The 24,360-nt window shown below is 43.5% G+C and overlaps 1 protein-coding gene across 4 annotated transcripts in view; it reads left to right on the top strand.

The window, feature by feature from the left end:
* Positions 1 to 24,360, top strand: part of CHD6 (chromodomain helicase DNA binding protein 6) — a 170,202-nt gene that overhangs the window by 132,847 nt on the left and 12,995 nt on the right. For all 4 annotated transcript variants that reach the window (XM_023750885.1, XM_006085187.3, XM_023750887.1 and 1 more), the window contains 8 exons: positions 231 to 291; positions 11,848 to 11,908; positions 12,543 to 12,759; positions 15,789 to 15,997; positions 17,097 to 18,680; positions 22,055 to 22,206; positions 22,598 to 22,804; positions 23,796 to 24,248. In XM_023750885.1, the coding sequence (XP_023606653.1) occupies positions 231 to 291; positions 11,848 to 11,908; positions 12,543 to 12,759; positions 15,789 to 15,997; positions 17,097 to 18,680; positions 22,055 to 22,206; positions 22,598 to 22,804; positions 23,796 to 24,248 (2,944 nt within the window). The remainder of the gene's footprint in view (positions 1 to 230; positions 292 to 11,847; positions 11,909 to 12,542; positions 12,760 to 15,788; positions 15,998 to 17,096; positions 18,681 to 22,054; positions 22,207 to 22,597; positions 22,805 to 23,795; positions 24,249 to 24,360) is intronic.

Genomic DNA, 24,360 nt, shown 5'->3' with positions numbered 1-24,360 from the left:
ACTGAGTAGATGCTGGAGTCTCAGTCTGACAGGGGGCCTTGCCCTTAGAAGTTATGACATTGGAAAGACCCAGATTTTGAGGCCTGTGGGGAAAGGGATCTACTAATATTCCCTGTGCTCTGTGATTTAGGAGGCTTTCTTATAAGCATCCTGGTTGCCAAATAGCCCTTAGGTAGTATATGATGCCTTTTTTTTTCTTTTTCTTTTTTTTTTTTTTTACTTTTATTTAGAAGCAACACGGATAAAGATGACAACACTGAAGACAAACTAGATGGCCTCCAGAAACAAGTGGTGAGTCATATGTGCTGTATTGGTAATCCCCATGATCTGCCATATGAAGAAAGAAAACCCCATCTTAGCAGTGCTTTGGGGGAACTTGATTGCATTGCGTTTTCCCCAACATTTTATTATAAAAATTGTCAACATACAGACTACATTGTACTTTCATTCTAATGAAACTTGATTTTGAGATAACTGTAGATTTTAGGTGTGATTTTAAGATACAATACAGAGTGATCCCTTGTACCTTTCATATCCATTTCTCCACCGGGGAACATCTTGCAGAACTATAGTACAAGATCACAACCAGGATGCTGACATTGATGGAGTCTTAACATTTCCATGGCCACAATGATCCATCATGTTGCCCTTTTATAGCTACCTACACTTCCCTCCTGCCTTCACCTCCTTTTAATCCCTGGCAACCACTAACCGGTTCTTTATTTCTGTAATTCTATCATTTTAAGAATGTTATATAGCCCTAACCGGTTTGGCTCAGTGGATAGAGCGTCGGCCTGCGGACTCAGGGGTCCCAGGTTCGATTCCGGTCAAGGGCATGTGCCTTGGTTGCAGGCACATCCCCAGTAGGAAGTGTGCAGGAGGCAGCTGGTCGATGTTTCTCTCTCATCGATGTTTCTAACTCTCTATCCCTCTCCCTTCCTCTCTGTAAAAAAATCAATAAAATATATTAAAAAAAAAGAATGTTAGGTAAATGGAATCATAAACTATGTAACCTTTGGGAATTGGCTTTTATCACAAAGCATAATTTCCTGTAGGTTGTTGTAACTCATTCCTTTTTATTATTGAGTAGTAAGTATTCCATGGTGTGGATGTACCACAGTTTGTTTCACCATTCATCAATTAAAGGACATTGGTTGATTACAATTTTTGAATATTACAAATACCTCTATAAACATTTACATACAGACTTTGTGTGAACATACATTTTCATTTCTCTGGGATAAATGTCCAGGAGTACAATTGCTAGGTAATATGGTAGTTACATGTTTAGTTTTTTTAATAAACTACCAAACTGCTTTTCCAGAATGGCTATACCATTTTACATTTCCACCAGCAATGTGTCCTCATCCTCACTAGCTTTTGTACTGTCACTATTTTTTAATTGAGCCATTCTGATAGGTATGTAGGATATCTCTTTGTTTTAATTTACATTTCCCAAATGACAAATGATGTTTTGCATTTTTTTATGCTTAACTGCCAAATGTATACCTCTTGAGTGAAATGTTTTTTTATGTCCTTTGCCCATTTTCTAATTGCATTGTTTCTTTGTCTTACTGTTGATATTTGAGAGTTCTTCATTTATTCTAGATACTAGTGTTGTCAAATATATAGTTTGCAAATATTTTCTCCCACTAGTAGTTTGTCTTTTTATCCTATTTACGTTGTCTTTCACAGAACAAACATTTTTCATTTTGATGAAGTCCAGCTTGCCAATATTTTCCTCTTATGGATCACGTTTTTAGTTTCAAATCTGAGTACTCTGCCTAGATGTAGATTTTCTTCTGTTTTTTTCCTAAAAGTTCTTCAGTTTTACATTTAACTCTGTGATCCATTTTAAATTAATTTTCATATAAAAGAAGAAAATTAGGTTGAGGTTCATTTTCTTATTGACATCCAATTACTCTGGCTCGATTTGTTTTAACAAGCTATCTTTCTTTCATTGAACTGCATTTGCACCTTGGCCAAAAAATCAGTTGAGCATATTTGTGTGGCTCTGTTTCTGGGTTCTCTGTTCTTTTCCATTGATCTATTTATATATTCCTCTTCCAATAGCTTATATATTGATTACTGTAACTATATAATAAGTTTTAAATTGGGTAGACTGATTCATCTCATTTCTTTTTAAAAATTATTTTAGCTTTTCTTGTTCCTTTGTTTGCCTTTCCATATAAGTTTTAGAATTATCTATATCTACAAAAATTCTTGCTGGAATTTTGATAGGAATTGCACTAAACCCATATCACTTGGGGGAGATTTACACCTTTACTATATTGAAGCTTACCACATATCTTTCCATTTAGGAGTTAATTCTAGGAGGTGTTTGTAGGTTTCTTGAGATCTTCTACATCAACTAACGTGTCATCTGCAAATAGGGATACTTATATATTTTCCTTTCTGATCTATATGCCATGTATTTCCTTTTTTTCTTTTCTTTATTGTACTGTCTAAAACTTCCAGCATTGTGTTGAATAAGAGGGATGAGAGCAGACATCCTTGCCTTGTTCCTGATATTAGGAAGAAGGCATTCAGTTTTTCATCATTAAGTATAATGTTCTAGATTTCTTATAGATGCTCTTTATTGAAGGTGAGGATAATTCCCTGTATTCCTAGTTTTCCGAGAATTTTTGTCATGAATGAATGTTGAATTTTGTCAAATACATTTTTGTACCAAGTAATATGGTCATGTGATTTTTCTTATTTAGCCTATAATATTAGTAGATTACTTTGATTGATTTTCAAATATTGAACCAGCCTTACATCCATGGATAAACTGGGATAAATGCTACTTAGTAATGGTGGATGATTTTTATTATTGAGTTCTATTTGTTAATATTTCCTTAAGGATTTTTTCATCTCTATTCATGAGGAATATTGGTCTGTAGTTATCTTGGTACCATCTTTAATCTGGTTTTCATATGAGAGTAATTTTAGCCTCATAAAATGAATTGGGTGTTCCTTCCCTCTTATTTTCTGATAGAGGTTGTCTAGAATTGGTATTAATTTTTTATTTTTATTTATTTATTTGTAAATATTTTTTTATTGATTTCAGAGAGGAAGGGAGAGGGAGAGAGAGATAGAGAGGGAGAGAGAGATAGAAACATCAATGATGAGAGAGAATCATTGATCGGCTGCCTCCTGCACACCCCACACTGGGGATCGAGCCCGCAACCCAGGCATGTGCCCTGACTGGGAATCGAACCTCGATCTTTTGGTTCATAGGTCAATGCTCAACCACTGAGCCACGCCGACCAGGCTTGGAATTAATTTTTTAAATGTCTAGTAGGATTCTTCAGTGAAGACATCTGGACCTGGAGAGCCCTTTTGGGGGAGTTTTTAAATTATAAATCCAGTTGTGAATTTATATTGCGTAAGTTGCAGTGGTTTGTGTTTTTTAAGAAATTGATCTGGCCCTAACCAGTTTGGCTCAGTGGATAGAGCATCGGCCTGCGGACTGAAGGGTCCCAGGTTCGATTCCGGTCAAGGGCATGTACCTTGGTTGCGAGCACATCCCCAGTAGGGGGTGTGCACGAGGCAGCTGATCCATGTTTCTCTGTCATCGATGTTTCTAACTCTCTATCCCTCTTCCTTCCTCTCTGTAAAAAATCAATAAAATATATTTTTTAAAAAAAAGAAATTGATCTGTTTCATCTGAGTTGTCAAATGTATATGTTGAGTTGTTCATAATATTCTCTTATTTTCCTTTTCATGTCTGCAGAATTTGTAGTGAAATTCCCTGTTTCATTCCTGATATTGGTAATTTGTGTCTTTTCTCTTTTTCCCTTACTCATCTTGCTAGAGATTTGTCTGCTTTACCTTTTTAAAGAATCAGCTCTTTGTTTCATTAATTTTCTCTATTGTTTTTCTGTTTTTAATGTCACTGATTTTTGCTCTTTATTATTCCCTTCTACTTGCTTTTGTTTTCTTTTCCTCTTCTTTTTCTAGATTTTTGGATGGACACTTAGATTACTGATTTGAGACTTGACTGCTTGTTTATTGTATGCATTCAGTGCTATAAATTTTCCTCTTAGCATTGCTTTAGTTATGTTCCACAAATTTTACTATGTTCTATTTTCATTTTCATTCAATTTAATGTATTTCAAAAAAAACTCTCTTGAGACTTCCTTTATGAAGCATGGGTTATTAGACAGGTATTACTTAGTTTCCAAGTGGAGACTTACCTATATCTTTTTGTTTTGGTTTCTAGTTTGATTACATTTTGTTCAGAGAACATGATCTGTATTATTTCAGTTTTAAATTTGTTAAGGTTTGTTTTATGGCCCAGGATATGGTCTATTTCAGTATATGCTCCATAGGCACTTGAGAGAAAAAAAGTGCATTGTGCTGTTGTTGGGTGGAGTGTTGCATAAATGTCACTTAGATTCTTCTGGTTGATAGTGTTGTTGAGGTCTTCTGTATCCTTACTGGTGTTCTGTCTAGTAGTTTCATCAGTTTTTGAGAGCAGAGTCTTGAAGTCTCCAACTGTAATTATGGGTTTGTCTATTTCTCCTTTCAGTTCTATCAGTTTTTGCTTCATGTATTTTGCAGCTCTGTTGTTTGGTGTATACGTGTTTATGATTGTGTGTTCTTGGTGGATTGTCTCTGCTATCATTACTAATATATAACGTCCCTCTCTGTCTCAGCTACTCCTGGTTTCCTTTGATTAATGTTTGTATATCTTTTTCTACCTTTCTACTTTCAACCTGCCTTTATCATTTGTATTTGAAGTGAGTCCTACAGACAGCATATAGTTAGGTCATATTTTTTCATGTATTCTGCCAGGCTCTGTCTTCTAGTTGGTGTATTAAGCCATTTACAAACATTTTATTGTTTCCTCTGCTTTTTGATGCTCTATTTTCTTTTCCCTGCCTCCCTCTGGGTTGCTTGAATGTTTTTAATGATTACTTTTTGATTTATCTATATTTCATTGCTTTTTAGTAGTTATTCCAGATATTTTATTATCCTATATAATAAAAGCCTAATATGCTAAGTGCCCAGTTGACCAATCGGCCGTTCAACCAATAAAAGCGTAATATGCTAATGATATGCTAAGGTCCATGATCCCTAGGTGGTCTGCCTTATTCTCTTTGCATAAGAGTTTTCTTATGTTTGTTTTATGTATAATGTCCAGGGGTTTTAGCTATACTTAGAGTGAGGAGTGAAGAAATGTGCACCTTCCCAGAAGCATAAGTGTGCATTGCATTTTACAAATGAGTTTCTGGGACTTTGCAGAAGACAACAAACCCTTACCAGGACTTAGGCACCATTTACTATTTTTTCCCTGGCTTTGAGGAGTGGAGCTAATTTCATGAATTCTGGATCCCACAGGCTACTGTAGCATTGTCCCCAACTTACTTCATTGCCTAAATAATCTCTCCTCTTCTCCTGGTCACTACCTAAAAGTTATCAACTCTTTTCTTTTGGTTCTAGTTTGGAGAATGTGTGATATTTACTTTGGCTTCCATCAGCTCTGATTCCTGTAATAGTAATAATGACATCACTTTCCCAGAATAGGAAATAATTATTTTTCAAAGCTATGTTTTCATGTCTCCCTACGGTGAATTGGGGAGTGGTAGATTGAAGCAAATCAGCATGAAGCTTCAGACCCTGGACCTGAGGGAAATTGAGTACTGGTCTTGACAATTAAATCCCAAATTCTGCCATTTTGGTCATAGCTTTTTCTGCTACTTATTTTGTCTGGAATTTGGGGTGTGTTTTTCATAGAAAACAACTCTGTTGCCAAAGAAATGAAAGCAATACCTTATACTTATGTGGAACTTGACTCTTTCCAAAGAACCTTTTCCATTTGTTTCATTTGATTCTCACCTCAACTTTGTGAAGTAAACACTTCAGATATTACTGCCCTCCTTTGAGAGCTGAGCAAATTTAGGCCCAGGAAATTAAAGAACTTGGCCAAATTCTCTCAGCTACTAGATGTTAGAGCTCAACCTAGGTATTCTCTCGATATTCTGGTATTCTCTTTTCCAATCAAGTATTCTTTTCATAATGAAGAAGGGAGAAGGTATTTCAGCTGTGCATACATGCGCCGTCCTCCCGGCAGCGCTTCTATGGAAAGGCAGTCACCAGACCTCCTGCAGGCCAGGCCGGTGAGAGCTGTTCAGTAAAGTTTACCTGTCTAACTGGTCAGTCTTTGATCTTGGAGAGCTTTGAGCACTGAAGGGGTTGCAGCAAAACTGATAAAATAACTTAAGTTTTCTTATAATAAGGTAAAACTCCTTTGGAACTACATTTTGATTCATTTATAAAATTGATGCCTATATTATTTCTTTTGCTCTTGAAACCTCTAAAACCTGGGCTATAAATACAGTATAATCTAAAGCAGATGGAGTGGAGAGTGGCTTCCCCCAGATTTTGAGGTGGGCAGATTATGTAACAGGTTAAGCTTGATTTCTAGTTCATGTGCTAAAGTAACAAATGCAGTAAAACAGCCAACATCTGAAGCAAGCCTGCTGCCCAACCCCTACTCCCCTCCCCTCAGGCAGATCAGCAAGCAGGATTCAAGAAGCCCAACGAGCCTATCATCCATACCTAGAGTAATTCCTCTGAATTAAACACCTGGACGCAGAAAGTTTAACAGTTAATAGATTGGGAGACTCTTAGCATTGCAAGAAGCCCTACAAACGTCTGAGTGTCCATCCCCTCGGCAACTTCAATGTCAGGGGGTCATTCAGGTAGGTTCAGGTACTTCCAGGAGTCCATGGGGGAAGAGGAATGTGCTGCCCTCCAGGGAAGCCCATTTCATTGGGTGATGCTCCCTTACACTGACCCAGATATCTGGCTCCCAGTTGGTTCCATAGATTGTGTCTAGTTTTCTTTGGTGCTGCAAAGAACAAAACTCTTCTTTCTTTCCTCTCTGGTAGGATTTTAATTCTTGAGGCCAGTTAGCAACCTTAATCTCTTTAAGTCTGCAGGGGCAGTTTCCCTGGTTTCTCTGCCTTTCTTCATATCACATCGTCTCCAGACCCTCACTACTCTGGTGCCTTCCAGAGCACACTGTGACAGCTGTCCTCTTCAAATGTGGCAGACGAAGAATCATGGAATGTTAGAGTTAGCAGGGACGTTTGAGATGATCTAGTGCAGCAATCACCAACCTTTCGGACCTCACGGACCAAGTGGTCCGCGGACCACCGGTTGGTGACCGCTGCTCCAAAGGTTTCCTTAAACCAGCAGTCGCCAACCTTACAGACCTCACGGACCACCAGTGGTCCACAGACCACCAGTTGGTGACCGCTGATCTAGTGTACTCCCTTTCCCCAATCTCTCCCTCTGTTTAATAGCAGAAGAACTTTGGTGAACAGATTTCAAATGCAGCTGGAGTCCATGAACCTACAGAGACCTTCAAAAGCAGTTGGTCTAAAAGTATACTTGTGTTTAGAATGGCCTGGAGTCTTTCTTTACCAAACCCATTATGTAGGGAGATTAACATCTCTTAGAACAGAAATAGGAGTGAGTAGTGGCACAGCCTCCTCTCATATACCTAGCTGCTGCTACTCCAAGTGCCTCTGAAATCTCCACAGTGAGCCTGAGAAAGATTCTTACAGGGAAATATAATGCCTAATGGTCTGATCCCATTGTAAGAAAAATTCGGTTTGGAACTGAAAAATCACCCTTTTCTTCTGAGTTAAGAGTTTGAGGGTTCTCTGAACACAACAGTAATATTTGGATGTAGAATACTTCCAGCCTTACAAGCGCGGTCCCCTTCAGTTAGGCATTACTCTTATCCTCATTCTAGAAAAGAGGAAGCTCAGTTTTAATCCGCTTCAAAAGTTAAAGGACAAAAGCAGTGTCTCCTCTGCTCACATCTTTTTCTAAATTCCATGATCTCTCCATTTTATGTTACTGACCTTTGATGTGTATTTACTTTCCATATGAAGTTTATGCAGGAGTGGAAGGATGCTTGATTTTCCTGCAAAATGGAAACGGCTGTGGGATCTTTCTAACTCCGTCATTGTACGTCCTGTTGCCTTGACACCGAGAGCTCTTGTCTTCTCCCCCTGGTGAACTCCTATTTGTTCTTCAGTGTGAAGCTCAGAAGTCACTTCTTGGGTATCTTTCCCTGACCTGATTTGGGTCTGGTAGAGTTGGTGACTCTTGTTTGTCCACTGTGTTTAGGAGCACTTATCACACTGCATGGCCAGCATAATGTGTCTGTCATACCATCAGACCACGGGCTCCAGAAGGATCAGGGTTCCATATTTCCCACTGTCGTAGCCCCAGAACCTAGCACAGTTACTGGCACTCGAGACACTCATTGTTTGCTAAATGTGAGAAGACTACTCAGCCAGCCTTTAATGAGGGCATAGAGGGAATTCTCTGGGTCTGCAGGTCCCACAGGATCTGTGCTACCACTGTTACCACCTCCACCTACACCCAGACCAAACAGGGGAGGCAGCCAGGCCTGGAGGAGCAGCCACGAGCTAGGGAGACTAGACCTTATGTTTTCAGATCAGAACAGAGCCCCACACCCTCAGAGAAGTGATGGCCTGGAATTAAGTTACGCTTAGTACTGACCAGGCTTTGGATTCAGTGCAGTGTGCCTTCTACCCCCCAGAGGTAATGCTGCACAAGGGTTAGAGCTCACCAGTCGTGTCAGACCTGGGTTTGCATCCCATGCACCACTTAGACGCTGGGTAATACTGGACAAGATTGTCAACCTCCCCACTCCGCAATTTCCTCTTGTCTAAAATCCCCTCATAAACAAGCGGAAATGTATATAAAGTACAGTATCTAACTCAATAGACTTCTGTTGCTGATATTGTTGCTGTTTTATTATGTTAGGAAACCTTCCTGAGAGTACACATTTTATTTTATTTATTTTTTTAAAGTATATTTTATTGATTTTTTACAGAGAGGAAAGGAGAGGGATAGAGAGGTAGAAACATCGATGAGAGAGAAACATCGATCAGCCGCCTCATGCACACCTCCTACTGGGGATGTGCCCACAACCAATGTACATGCCCTTGACTGGAATCGAACCTGGACCTTTCAGTCCGCAGGCCGATGCTCTATCTACTGAGCCAAACCAGTTAAGGCAAGAGTACACATTTTAGTTGAAAAAGAAATACTGAGTGATTACCTTGTAGTTGGGACTGTTAGTATTTCCTCAGTCCCAGCTACCATTTGTTGGACATTTGTTTTGTACCAGCAGATTAAACGCATTACACAATCAACCCATTTACACCCCACAGTCACCCAATAAAAGTATTATCTCCATTTACAAATGAAGAACTGAGCCTGAGAAAGATGGAAATATTTTGCCCAAGGCCAGATGAACTGTCAGACTCCAAACCATATGCGTGCTCAAGATGGAGAAATTGCCGGTTGTAGTCAGTTTCCTTTGTTTTGACATTCTTGTTGTCAGCACTCTCTGGGACCCTTCCCTCTGAAATGATTGACTCATACCTCTTCAAAGGTGAACATTTCTTTCCATTGTTCCTTGTAGGCAGAACCTGAGATAACTAGTTCAGCCGCTGGGCTTTGGGTGTGCTTGTGTGACCCCCCTGTCACTGCTGTCCACACCACACACTCCCATTAGGTGGCTATTAACCAAGGTTATGACATATTTCTCCATTCTGTCCTTTCTGGAGAGGGGACATGCCTCCAAGAGAGGGCAGGATTCAGAAAAGGGTGGTTGGTGTATAACTGCAGCAACAGAAACCGTTAGATTGACTGGAAGGGAAACCTAATGTCGTGTGTGCCTGCCTCACACCAAGCTGGGAGCCACCCCATTTGTGTGGGGTATGGTGATGCCCACAGCAGCCTCCCATGCGTCATAATAAGGAACGTGTCAGCTCCAGCACCTGACTCCCGAATTGTATAGGCTGTAGAACATTCCTCAGTCTGAAAGTGTTTGTAATTACAAATTTCAGCTTTCAGAGGATCGCCGTGGATACTAAGGATACTGAAAAATGTTCTTGATGGCAGGAAAGGCTATAAGGCATGGCTGTGGGCTTTTTTTTTTGCCTATTTTTTAGCTACCTAAGTAGTGGGAGGGGATGAGATGGCATGTTTAAGTGCTACTTCAAACGGGTACGGTAGACCAGCTTGACATTTTCCACTTTTCGCTAACGTTAGATGGCCGGAAACAGTTTGGGCTGAGAAAGAGAGGTTAAACTACTGTTTTCCAATTCTAAGTATATTTCATTCTCCAAAACAGAAGTTTCAGCCGGACCCTCTTGTCCCTTGTTTTTCATAGCCAGTGGCTGAAAGTGTAGGCTCTCCTCAGACTACTGTGTTTGAAACCCAACTCTGCCACTTACTAGCTGTGTGACCTTGGGCAAGTTACAGAGCCTTTGGAACAACTTGTTTTCTGTAAAATGTGGTTGGTAATACTTTCTCCCCCGTAAAGCAATTCTGAGAACTAAATGAGACATCATGTAAAGGGTTTTCCACTGTGCTTTAAGTAACACATAATTCTCAGTAATGTTAACTCCTCTCACTATTCTAGTAAGAAACAAATGCATTCAGAAAATGCACCCCTACTCCTGTTGCCTTTTCAGAGTGTTCTCTTTCAGGGCCTCCCAAAAGAGTGGCTTGAAATAGTTTTTTAAAGAGAGATGGGAGAGAGAGAGAGAGAGAGAGAGAGAGATCAGTTGCCTACTACACACGCCCCAACCGGAAATCAAACCTGAAACCTGGGTATGTGCCCCAACCAGGAATCAAACCCTCCACCTTCGTGTGTATAGGACAACGCTCCAACCACTGAGCAACACTGGCCAGGGTGAGAGTGGTTTGAATTTTAACTATTGTCCATCATAGGTGTCTGTCCATTGCTCTATGCCTGGGTTACTGGCCCCCTGTGCTGTGTGTTCGTCCCAGAGGCAGCAGGCATTTTCTGTAAAGGACCAGGTAGTAAATATCTGGGCCTGGGGCCACATCAGTCTGTCACACATCTTCTCCCTCTCCCCCCCTCTCCCTTTCCCCTTCTTTTCCTTCTTCTTCCCTGTAAAAATCTAAAACCCATTCTTACCTTGAAGGCTATACAGAACAGTTAGCTGGCCTACCTTTCTCGTCTGACCTGTGCTCTAACATGGCCAAAGTCTTTGCTCTGGGGTCATTCTCCTATCATTCAGATCGACAGATACTGGTCAAAAACAAGTTTTCATGTTAAAAATGGAGTCCAGTGGAAAAACAGCACTCTCTCCTCCCACCCCCAAATTCCATATGCCTTATATACAAGGAGCTTTTAAGGTTCCATTCCTGAAACCAAGGAGTTCTTGAAGGAATCCATTAGTGCCAGTTTGAACAATGCTCCAACTTGGATAAGCTTCATGCCTGTGATACTACTCCAGATTCAACCAGAGCCTCAGAGCGAGAATTTATTTTTAAATTCCTGGGACTTTGCACCATCAGTCTCAAGCCTGCAGCAGCCGTGTTTCAGGGAAATAGCATTTTTTGTTGTGACTAAAGTAAGCTAACCATAATGAACATGAGCATGATACTTTTCACAGCAGAAATGTAGGCACAACCTTTGTGAAATGACTATTACATTGCATGGTAAAGCAAATATTTAAATTCACAGCTAAAATAGTGCTTGTAAAATGTAACTGCCAGGGAGAACATTCAACTTCATCATTCTTTGAGCTGTAATTCTCTGCATTCCACACAATTCAGGGGAAAAGTGCTTATTTTAAATAAACTGCTTTCTGGCTCTTTTACAATTGTGCCTCAGTGAGCTTCATTTCTCAGGGGCCGTGGCCTTGGAGCTGTTCCTGGGCAGATCTCTGCACGTTTGTTCCTTCTGAACAAGGGCTGCCTGGGTGCTTTCCTCTGAGCTGCAGCTTTGCTGATGGCTTTCTTTATCCCCAGGAGAGTTCCAGTGACGGAGGGGATGGCATTTTTGGTGAGAAGAAGGATGACAGCCGGGCAGGTGAGACTGTGACCTTCTGAAGGCAAAGAAAAGTAAGGTCCCGGTTCATAAAATGCTGTTTTTTAAGGAGGGTCTTTTAAAAAGCCACGGAAGTGGGCCTTGGTCAAACTCCCCGGGAGTAGTACACGGAGCTGCAGCTTGGCCCTGGCCAGCCTCCTCCGCCTGTCACTGAAGTTCAAAACTGAAATCACTGATGGTCTCTGACATCAGGTGGAGTCTGAGGGAAACAAAGGAATTACGGTTTCCTTTCTTTTTTTTTTAATTTAAATGTTTGGCGGGGGAGAAAAGTTAGGAGGGTTTGGTTTGGTTTGGATTTTTTTTGGTTTGTTTTTCTGAATTCACACTTTATAGTCTTTGGCAGTTGAAAAGCCCAGCTACACAAAAGCCCATAGTTCTCCATGGGGGAGGCCTCAGAGGGTCTGCTTGTTCCTGGCTTAGAACGAGGTTCTCAATCAGTTCTGCCCCCGCAGACAGGCACGTTTGTATTTGAGAGAGACCAGCCAACCACACCAAGCTGTTTCTAAAGCAAAATTGCAGCCCACTAGCTAGGCCTAACACTTGAGCTCATTCAGTTATTCAGTCACCTCTGTTGGGTTCTGTTTGTAAATACTAATGTCCTCACTGATGTTTGAAGCCCAGGATGGCTCCGACCCAGACAAATCGCCCTGGCCAGTTTCATCTGCGCTCACAGCTCGGCTTAGACGACTGGTCACTATTTACCAGCGTTGCAACCGCAAGGAACTCTGCCGGCCTGAAATTCTGGGACCAGGTAACCAAGGATACTGGGTCCAGGAAGAGATGTTCAGGAGGACTTCTGAAATGGACCTCATCAACAAGGAAGCCCAAAAGAGGTAAAATAAAAACCAGTGGCCGAGAGGGCGTGCTGAGCTGCCCGCTGGGGAAAGGGGACAAAAAGGAAAGCTGAGAGCCACAGGGAAGTGTACTTCATGTTCTCTCATGGAGATAGGGGGTCTCCAAAATTAATTAGAGCCAGCCTCCAGATGTTATTATTGTCTTGCTGACTGGGGAGTCTGATGAGATCTAGGAGCCTCTGTTCACAATTCCAAGATGTTTATGATTTTCCAACTTGACCCTCTTTCCTAAATGGGACCCCAGTCTCTGGGGATGGGGCTTAAAAACACCTGCTGGATAAAAGTGACACCAGTCAGAAAGGATACATGCACCCAATGTTCATAGCAGCACAAGTCACCATAGCTAGGATTTGGAAACAGCCTAAGTGCCCATCAGCAGATGAGTGGATTAAAAAACTGGTACATCTACACAGTGGAATATTATGCTGCTATAAAAAGGAAGGAACTCCTACCATTTGCAACAGCATGGATGGAGCTGGAGAGCATTGTGCTAAGCGAAATAAGTCAGAGAAAGATAAATATCACATGATCTCACTCATTTGTGGAATATAGTGAACAACATAAACTGATGAACAAAAACAGATCCAGAGACAGAGAAGCATCGATCAGACCGACAAACCTTAGAGGGAAGGTAGGGGAGGGTGGGAGTAAGGGGGAGAGATCAACCAAAGGACTTGTATGCATGCATATAAGCATAACCAATGGACACAGACACCAGAAGGGTGAGGGCATGAGCGAGGGGATGCGGGGGGCGGGGGGGCAATGGAGGGATAAGGACACATATGTAATACCTTAATCAATAAAGAAAAAAAATTTTTTAAGAAGTGACAAAGGGCATATATCAGATGTTCTTTTAGCAGCAAAGTGAATAGTGTGCATTGAAGCTGTCTTATTATAGCTGCCAGTCCTTGTCAAGCCTTTGAAAACAATAAATACCAAGAAATGCCAGGTATGGTGGCTCAGTTGACTTGTGCATCATCCCCTACACCCGTGGTCGGCAAACTGCAGTTCGAGAGCCACATGTGGCTCTTTGGCCCCTTGAGTGTGGCTCTTCCTAAGCCTTAGGAGTACCCTAATTAATTTAATAACAATGTACCTACCTATATAGTTTAAGTTAAAAAATTTGGCTCTCAAAAGAAATTTCAATCGTTGTACTGTTGATATTTGGCTCTGTTGACTAATGAGTTTGCCGACCACTGCCCTGCACCGAAAAGTTGTGGGTTCAATTTCTGATCAGGGCCACTTACAGGCTCAATCTCGGTTGCTGCACATATAGGAGCCAACTGATCGATATTTCTCTCTCTCTCTCTCTCTCTCTCTCTCTCTCTCTCTCTCTCTCTCTTTCTCTCTCTCTCTCTCCCTCTCCATCCCTCTCCCTCTCCCTCTCCCTTTCTCTCTCCCTCTCTTCCTCCTTTTCTCCCCCTCTCTTCCTCCTTTCCTCCCTCCCTCTCCCCCCCCCAAAAAAAATAAAAAAACATATCCTCATGTAAGGATTTTTTAAAAATATATTTTATTGATTTTTTACAGAGAGGAAGGGAGAGGGATAGAGAGTTAGAAACATCGATGAGAGAGAAACATCGATCAGCTGCCTCCTGCACACTCCCTACTGGGGATGTGCCCGCAACCAAGGTACATGCCCTTGACCGGAATCGAACCTGGGACCCTTGAGTCCGCAGGCTGACGCTCTATCCACTAAGCCAAACCGGTTAGGGCAGGATTTTTTTTTTTTTTAATATATTTTATTGATTTTTTTACAGAGAGGAAAGGAGAGAGATAGAGAGCTAGAAACATCGATGGGAGAGAAACATCGATCAGCCGCCTCCTGCACATCTCCTACTGGGGATGTGCCCACAACCCAGGTACATGCCCTTGACCGGAATTGAACCTGGGACCCTTCAGTCCGCAGGCCGACGCTCTATCCACTGAGCCAAACCGGTTTCGGCTGGATTTTTTTTTTTAACAAAGCCAGCCTAGGAGGAAGATATTAATTGGCAGGAGTTACTTTCCTGCCTGAGAATTAAGCTAAAAATGGCTACAGAAAGCCAGGTTAGGAATGATACCACCAGAAAAATTAACAAAGCTGCAATTCTTTGAGTTTTTATATACCTCCATCCCTCTGCTGTAACACCCAGTGAGTTAAAGCACCACCACATAACACATTCAGTTACCTCTTTGCACTCCTGGCTTTATGAAATTGGGTGATACGGGGGAAATAGTTCTTCCGTCTTTCGCAGCTCCGAAGAGAAGAGCCAGAGCCCCTTCTTTCCCGCTTCTCACTCTTCCTGTGATCCCCTTGCTGCACTCCGCCCACTTCTTCTGGGGGTGAAGAATGCAGTGCCCAAAGCCCCTCAAAGACTATGGTGGAGTTTAATCATCCAACCCCTTAAGTCATTATCTTAATCCTACAGGATATAAAGACTAGAGAGTCTTTGTGTTCTAGAGAAAATAATTGATATGGGCGACCTGCCTATATGTAACCAGGAAGCAAGCCAGTGAGCAGTAAGGAGTCGGGAGGTGTGGCTGAGGGAGGTGCTTTCCTTCTCTGGACCAGCTTCTCGTCTGTAAAACGAAGGAGGTGAATTTCAAGGTCTGGAAGGTCCCTCCAGGATTCTGTGATTCTAGGATGTCAAACGGGCAAAAAATATGGCAAAATGTGTAAGCATACAGAGGATTATAAAAATCTTTCTCACAAGAGGAAATAAACTAGGTAATTTCTCAAACTGATGAGTCAGGAGATCACAAATAGGCACACAGGGTTTAGAAATGGAGAGGTAAGTACCAGGAGAGAGCTGAAAGGTGTGCAAGTGCAGGTCGGCTGGTAGGTTGTGTTCATTATAAGACTCTCAGCCCAATTTAACTTACATAAAAATAAGCAATAAAATAGACAAGCCAGCCCTACCTGCTTTCTTGACTTCACAGTCTCTTTAGGTAGGTGTTTAATAAGTTAGTTGTTGGTTTTTTATAAAGAAAGGGAAACTGCTCACCCTCCCTTTCTGATTAAATCTCAGGTGGACAAGGAGGGAGCAAGCTGACTTCTACAGAACAGTGTCTTCCTTTGGTGTTGTTTATGATCAAGAAAAGAAAACTTTCGACTGGACACAGTTCCGCATCATTTCTCGTTTGGACAAGAAATCGGATGAGAGCCTGGAACACTATTTTTATAGTTTTGTGGCCATGTGCCGGCACGTCTGCCGTCTGCCCCCGTGGAAAGATGGCGGTGAGAAAACTCTGTCATGGTATCCCAGATGAGACAAGGAAAGAACATGCTTATTTTCCAGGTTCAGAATTATTTTAGGTATAATTATAAAAGTGGAGTCTACCTGAAGATTTCAGGTAAAAACAAGTGGGTTTTCACAAATTTATGAACTCCAAATTGGGTCTACCCTCATAAAATAAAATCTTTCTCCCAAAATGATGTAACTCCAACAAAAATTGAAATTCAGATTAAAACCTCACAGAAATATTGAGACTACTATTAATCACCTTTTCCAAGGTATAGTTTTACTTCGTTAAGTCTCATAGATTTATCCTGCTATGAACTTTGCACCTTCCACAGATTAAATCTTAACTTCATTTATCATGTATTGACATGTAGCTAGAGAAAGGAAGTGGCTGTCATTTAACATCTGGTCTGATAGAGACCTCTTCTGAGAAATTTCTTCCTGCTTGGAATTATTTGCAGCAGTTCCTCCGAGGTCCTCCTCAGCCTCATCCTTGTAGATAAACTTGTTCTGGGCCATGTGGCTATATTTTAGAAAAGCTAAAACACACATTGAGCCTACTCAGTTTGGGTGCTGGGCTGTTTGACAGCACATACAGATGCCCCAACTCTTGCCCCTGGGTGGCATGATTAGTGTGTTTTCACTAAAGCTGAGGAGCTTGGATAGAGTGGGAAGAGCTGGACCTTGGCATCCCACTGACAAGACCTGGATCAGAGTCCTGGTTCTGCCACCTTGAGCAAGTTAGCTTATCTGAACATGTTTCCTTAACCTTAAAACAGGATGGTGTTGGTATCTTAGACTTTCTGTGAGAACTAACAGGTGTAAAGCACCTAGTGTTGAGGGCACATAGTACATGCTTACTGCAGGGGAACTAATCTTACTTCCAGAACTGAAGTTTTCTCGCTGGGTCTGTCCTGTTTCATAAAAAACCTCCCGTTCTCTTTTAGCTTTTCATTTTGGCAGGGGCACACACACTGAGACTGCCGTGCTGAGGAACTAGGGAGTTAAACTGTAAGACCAAAGAGCAGGGACTCAGGTGGGCAGCAAGTAACCGAGGGCTCCCTGAAGTGATGGGCTCTTTGTTTACCTTCCCAGGTCCCCCAGATCCCACCATCTGTGTTGAACCCATCACTGAGGAACGGGCTGCAAGAACTCTGTACCGCATTGAACTATTACGGAAGGTCCGAGAGCAGGTGCTAACGTGTCCCCAGCTGCACGAACGCCTCCAACTCTGCAGGCCCAGCCTCTACCTCCCAGTGTGGTGGGAATGTGGGAAGCACGATCGGGACCTGCTCATCGGCACCGCCAAACATGGGCTGAATCGCACTGACTATTATGTCATGACTGACCCCCAGCTGTCCTTCCTGGACGCCTACAGAAACTACGCCCAGCATAAAAGACCTGACAGCCAGGCTCCAGAGAGTCTCTATTGCCTGTACCCGACCAACTCCAAACTCTATGAATCTCCTACATACACACAAATGAGCAGGACTTCAGAGTCCCTTGAAACTGAACCTGAGAATCTAGGACAAATAGAAGGTAGGGATGATCATCTTGGTCCACCTGGGGGCAGCTTATCAGACATAACGTGTGAGAACTTTATTTCTAAAGTTCAGGATGTCATCTCCATCACCCATGAGGAAAGTCTGCTGCCTGAGTCCTTGGAGAGCATGATGTATGGTAAGAAGGGGCTCAGCCGAGAGCCGGGCTCTTTTCAGGAGAGCCCACATACCAACACAGAATCCAGAACAGATGCCCTTGGCATTTCAGCAAGCAGAGGTGCGAACTGCCGGCCCAATGGCCACGAGGCAGAAGTAGCTGCAGGCCCCTCTCTTATGGATAGTTTGGAAGCAGGAGTAGCTCAAATGAACATTAAAAATGGAGAACACTTGTTGATGTCTCTTGCAAGAGACAAGGAGCTCTGCTGCAATGAGGCAAAGCAGAGGCCTGAAAGCGTCGGGCAGCTGGAAGCCAAGTTCTTGGCTTCCCCTTCCTTGGATCAAGGAAATGAAAGTGGGTTTGTTGATATGTGTAACCTTAGTGTCTGTGACTCCAAAAGAAACCTGTCATCAGAGCAGCAATTAATTGATTTACTAGAAAACAAGAGTTTAGAAACTGATTTGATACTGAATCAGAACCACAGTGATGAGGAGGAGGAAGAGGAGGAAAATGAGGAGGAAAACTTGGACGTAGCAGCAGGCGGGAGGGGTAGGCCAGAGGTTCTGCCTCTGAGCGAGCCCACCGCTAGTACTCCAGGAGAGAAGGGCCGAGGCCTCCATGCAGAGGAAGCCCAGAAAGGCCGCCTGGGGGCCGGGAGCCGGAGTGCCGGGCTGCAGGGAGCTTTTCCTCAAGTGGCCTGTCAGTGCCACTGCAAACACTTGGAGAGGTGGACACGCGGCCTGGAGAGTGATGAATTTGAAGTGGAGAAGCCCAAGGGTCATAGCCCAGACCTGTACAAAAGCAAAACTAATAACATCACAATGGAGGGTGAGCTCACGGCCATTCCATTGGAGCCATTTAAAGTGAAGCATGAACTTGTAAAAGAACCTTGGAAAGAAAGTGCAGAAGGGAAGAAAGGGTTCCCTATGTATCCTCCTGAAGGAAGTGAGCTCAAGTCAGAAGACATGGATTTCGAGAGTAAAGATGACTATGACAGAGATGGAAACTGCCATAGTCAAGGTACAGTATGTGGGACTTTGTGGTATCTTGGATAAGCCAGTTCTCACGTGACAGGGAGGGGGCGGAGGAGGAAATGGGGAGTGCTAAGAGTTTTACGGCTTCTGAAACAGGTCTACCAGCACTCACCATGTGTTTAAAACTGAAGGTCCCCCAAGCCTTGGTCTGAAAATGAGACAGTAGCTTAACTCTGGTCATTCCAGAAAAGCGAGGAGGGTTGTAGATGATCATAGCACCTTTACCGCATCAGCCATGTGATTAAGGCAGAGGCTGTGTGCTTCTTATCCGATAGATGCTAGGGTTGGCATCAAGGGGAATAATTGGCTATTCCACTAGATAGGGCATTTCAAACTAAGTAGAACATAACAGCCGGGGAACCTTAGGAACCTGCAGCTTAATATAGATGGAATTTTTCAGGCACTCCACAAAAATACAAATAAATGTGATCTTTATTAAGGTGAAGAAAGATAGCACTGTCTGTTCATTCATTGTTGAAACCCTGTGACTTAATGTTGGGTCATTAGTAACTCAGCAGAGTCGTTTTAGTAACTCAGCAGAAATTAAAATAAAATTGTAAGTAACTCAACAAATATACAGACATACTTGATCTTTTTTTAAATAGGGGGATCTTAGATGAGGGTTCAAGTTAGAAGGAATTTTAAAATATTAAGAATCTAGATGCCCCTGAGATTTTTCATGCCTTGCAGGGATATAGATACAGTGATTTCCTGGCCTTTGGTTTTAGTTATTGTGATGTGATTATCTTGGAATATCTTCTGAACCCAAATTACAGTTGGCACACTAGCTAGGATAAGGACAGAGGAGCTGAGCTGAAAGTGGCTTGTGGACCCAGCTGACTCAGAGGAGCCAGTCTGACCTGCCCATCCTCCTCACCCCAGGCCACGAAGGTCGGCTGCCATGTGTGAATTACAAAACCCACTTTGCTTTTTGAAACCCAGGCAGTCAAACAAGTGCAGGGTATAGATGAGTATGGTTTACAGGAGAGCTGCGGTGCATTGATGTCCTTTGGTGGCAGTGGCAGCCTTGCTGAGCGGAGGTGGAAGGGGCAGTGGTAGCCTTGCTGAGCTGAGGTGGAAGTGGCAGGGGCAGCCTTGCTGAGCGGAGGTGGAAGGGGGCAGTGGCAGGCTTGCTGAGCGGAGGTGGAAGGGGCAGTGGCAGCCTTGCTGAGCGGAGGTGGAAAGGGGCAGGGGCAGCCTTGCTGAGCGGAGGTGGAAGGGGGCAGTGGCAGCCTTGCTGAGCGGAGGTGGAAGGGGACAGTGGCAGGCTTGCTGAGCGGAGGTGGAAAGGGGCAGTGGCAGGCTTGCTGAGTGGAGGTGGAAGGGGCAGTGGCAGCCTTGCTGAGCTGAGGTGGAAGGGGGCAGTGAACTTGATAAGCTTGCGCATATTTGTGGGTGAAAGTTCTTTGCACTGATGCTTCTAAAAGTGCTTCTGCAGCCCTCTGAAGGGCCCTCACACGTGTGTGATGTGGACTAGGTGGGGCAGGGGGGTTAGCTGTTTCTGAGACTGGAATTCTACAGCTGAAGGAGCAGTCTTTGGCACGGCTATTGGGCCAGTTCCCAGATCTCCTGGCTCCTTTTCCAGGGTTTTCTCTCACACATCATTTTGCTTTTTCTGAAAACTTAAATCCATCTCCTCTGCTTAACACCTTTCAGTGGTGCTTCCCGTAGGATCTCGAATAAAAGTGGCATTACTTTCATGGCCTAAAAACTCAGCATGACCTAGAGGAGTCTGCCCCTCCAGCCTCATCCCTGTGCCTTTCCCTGGATGTGTCTCAGTTCCTCCACATGTCCAGAGCACCCTTCCCCATTGCCTCCTCATCTTCTTGCCAGTGGGATCCCCTCTCCACCAGCCTTCCCCCTGCCGGCATGGCACCTTGTTTCTTTCCCTTTCTAGCACTCACCATGGTTCATAATTGTAGTTATTTGTTTATTATTGCTGTGGTGGTTTTTTATTTGCTGTTTTCCTTTCTTTCCCCATGAAACTGTACGATCCTTGCGGGCCAGGGCCACATCTCTCTTGTGTATCCCTGAATCCCCGGCCTAACAAGGCCCTGCTCATGGTAAGGGGTCTCTCCAGTTCCCCAAGAGACTTGTACAGTCAAAAGTGAGCTCTGTGTGGTGCCAGGTGGGCACTTCAAATATTGGGGGGACCACTTTGTAAAGTATGTGATTATCTGACCACTATGTTGTACACCTGAAACTAATACAAAATATTGAGTGTAAACTGTAATTGAAAAATAAAATTTTTTTTTAAAGTTAAATCTGTACCTATCAGAGGATACACATTCCTTGTCATTTCACCAGGAAGAGAGGTTCACAACTTTTCCTGCCCAAGGCATTTTGACCCCCTCTAATTCACTCCCTGTCCTTCCTGGTAAGTGGATCTTTAAAGATCCACTGAAACTTGAAAGAATAAGTTGCATTTCCATTTCTTTGTATCAGTGAAGTAATTTAAATGTCCTAGGTTCCTATGCATCATTTTTTACATGAATCGTGTCTGTTTTACCTTTGCAGTAGGTTTTATGACTTTTCATCCTTTTCATTAACAGCCTGTTGCCCTAGCCCAGTGGTCGGCAAACTGCGGCTCGGCAAACTGCAGCTCGAGAGCCACATGCAGCTCTTTGGCCCCTTGAGTGTGGCTCTTCCACAAAATACCATGTGTGGGTGCGCACGTACAGTGCGATTGAAACTTTGTGGCCCATGCGCAGAAGTCGGTATTTTGTGGAAGAGCCACACTCAAGGGGCCAAAGAGCCACATGTGGCTCGCGAGCCGCAGTTTGCCGACCACGGCCCTAGCCGGTTTGGCTCAGTGGATAGAGGGTCGGGGCACGTGTGGGAGGCAACCGATCGATGTTTCTCTCTCTCTCTGTCTCTCCCCCCTCTCTTCCATTCTCTCTAAAAAATCAATGGGAAAAATATCCTCGGGTGAGGATTAACAAAAACAAAACAAAACATCAGCTTTTTGCTGTGATGCATTTCATAGACTGTCCCTTCACATGCATCTAAGGATTATAATGTTTGATTTCCTCTTATCTACTACCCCAAATGAAAGTCTCTTTGTGGTCATTCACTCCTCTCACTCTTGGGTCCACAGGAAAACATCCTCTCTCTCCTATTTTCTTGTTGTTTTTGTTGGGGTGTGGATGCAACTCTTCTCATGACTTGTATGGGTTGCCCTAGAGCACATCTACCTTTACAGTTTAACCTGTGTGGTCCTTCTGGAGATAGAAGGCATGGTAATTAATATTCAATTTAAAATAACACAGAATGGGCTAATTTTAAAAAGAGGTCGGCTATCCTGATCTTTCAGATCACTCCTCTCTCTCCAGTATCTAAATTTGTAACCTTTCTTCCCAGATTACCCAGGGAAATACTCTGAAGAGGAGAGCAAGAGCTCGACGTCCGGCCTCACTGGCGACATCGGAGACGACCTGCAGGAAGCCCGGGCCCCGACCATCGCGCAGCTGCTGCAGGAGAAAACCCTCTACTCCTTCTCGGAGTGGCCAAAGGTCTCTCCCAGCGCCTTCCTTTTCCTCCAGGCCATTCTCAGCTCTGAATTCTTTATATTTACCTTCCAGAGTATTTCTGAGTAACAGATTCAGAGAAAGGTTTAATATCTGGAAAAGGTATTAGTATTGTAACATTTGAACATTTGAAGGTATATGCACTTGACTAATTAGACCATAAGACAAAAGTGTTAAGTTGTCTTCGTATTTACAGCAGCTGTGGCTTTGATTTTTATTGTCCAGACTATGAACTTTATTTTAAGGATTATAAAGTGAGCACTCCTTTCTAATCAGTTTGTTCTGGTTAGAAAACTTGATCTCAGGGGACTTTTCAAACTTGGGTAACTTGGTACTTATTCCTCAGAGATTTTGTCTTTTTCTTTTTTTTTTACAGGATCGAGTGATAATCAACCGCCTAGATAACATCTGCCACGTGGTGTTGAATGGGAAGTGGCCCTCCAGCCAGCAGTATGAGCCCTCGGGCACCCTGCCCGCCCCTGTGTTAACCAGCACTGCTGGCTCTCGAAGCAGCCTCTCGGAGCCTGAAGCATCGGAGCACAGCTTCAGCAACGGTGCAGCGTTGGTGGCCCAGATCCAGAAGGTGAGGCCGAAAGAATGGTGTTGACCATGAAACAGAGAGTGGGGGAGCTTTGCACTTCTCGGCTGAGTCATCCATTCAACCTGTTTACTGAATGGATAGGGTTTTTTTGGGGGGCGGGGGGGTGGATTGGTACAACCATTAGTGTTAATTGAAGAATTTGGATTTTTATCCTGTAGGCAGCGAAGAGCCATTACAAGTTTTAGAGCAGGAAAATGCGTGATGAAGGCAGGGTTTTTCAGGTCAGCTGGAGTGGTGTGCAGGCTCATGGGGGCTGGGGTCAGGAAAGAGGGGTGCCTCAGCAGCTGGAGGCCACGTGAGGAGCTGCAGAAGAGGTGAGGTTCTAGACTAGGTCAATGGCAGAGTGAATACAAAGAAAGGCAAGGAAATTGGCAGGCATGTGAGGAAGAGGGGCATGAATGGATTTGTGTGTTCAACACATGGAGGACTAAGGAAGGGTGGCAGCTGATAGAAATTAGGAAAATCAAAGCAGGAATGAGTTTTATTTTATTTTTATAACTTCAAACTTAAAAGTCAAGATTAATTGGAGGTACACTAATGAGCACACTTACCCTCTCAACTGCACATTGGAATCCACTGGGAACCTTGAAGAGCTGCTGGTTCTGATTTAATTGGTGTGTGTGTGTGTGTGTGTGTGTGTGTGTGTGTGTGTGTGTGGACTGAGTATTGGAGTATTTTTTAAACTTCCCAGTTGATCCTGATGTACAGCCGAAGTTGAGATTCCCTAAATTAAAATCTTGCAATTCCAGGTGTAGGTCATGGACAAGCAGTGTTAGCAGCATATGGCAACCTGTTAGAAATGCAGACTCTTAGGCCCACTGAAGTGGAATCTGCATTTTAACAAGCTGTCCAGGTGATCTGGTACTAAAGTTTGAGAAGGCTTGAGCTAGAAGATGATTAGAAATCATACTCGGCCCAAGGAAGTCGGGCCTGAAGGAACGGCTGGCATTCAGCCACATGTGTGTGTTCACAGGACAGCTTCTTGGCTCCAGTTTTCGCAAAGGATGAGCAAAAGCACAGACGTCCTTACGAGTTTGAAGTGGAGCGGGATGCAAAGGCTCGGAACCTGGAACAGTTCTCTGCCACCCATGGGCACCCCCCCATCATCCTCAATGGCTGGCATGGGGAGTCAGCAATAGACCTCTCCTGCACATCTGAGGGGTCCCCAGGAGCCACATCCCCTTTCCCAGTGAGTGCCAGCACCCCTAAGATTGGGGCTATCAGTTCACTTCAAGGAGCCCTTGGCATGGACTTGTCTGGGATTCTGCAAGCTGGCCTGATCCACCCAGTGACCGGGCAGATTGTCAACGGGAGCCTCAGAAGAGATGATGCTGCCGCGAGGAGGCGGAGAGGGAGGCGGAAACATGCTGAAGGAGGGATGGACCTCATCTTTTTGAAGGAGCAGACACTTCAGGCAGGAATCCTGGTGGGTATACAAGGCCTTAAAAACATTGGCCTTTCTACACAGAGCAATAAACCCTTCTTCCTCAGGCACAAAACTTTTTGGTTTGTGGCTCTTTTCTCCCTTTTTCAGTTGT

Source organism: Myotis lucifugus, unplaced genomic scaffold (genome assembly GCF_000147115.1).
Source record: "Myotis lucifugus unplaced genomic scaffold, Myoluc2.0 scaffold_16, whole genome shotgun sequence".
NCBI lineage: Eukaryota > Metazoa > Chordata > Mammalia > Chiroptera > Vespertilionidae > Myotis > Myotis lucifugus.
Note: the sequence above shows the minus strand (reverse complement) of the source record. Positions and strands in the feature narration are given on the sequence as shown.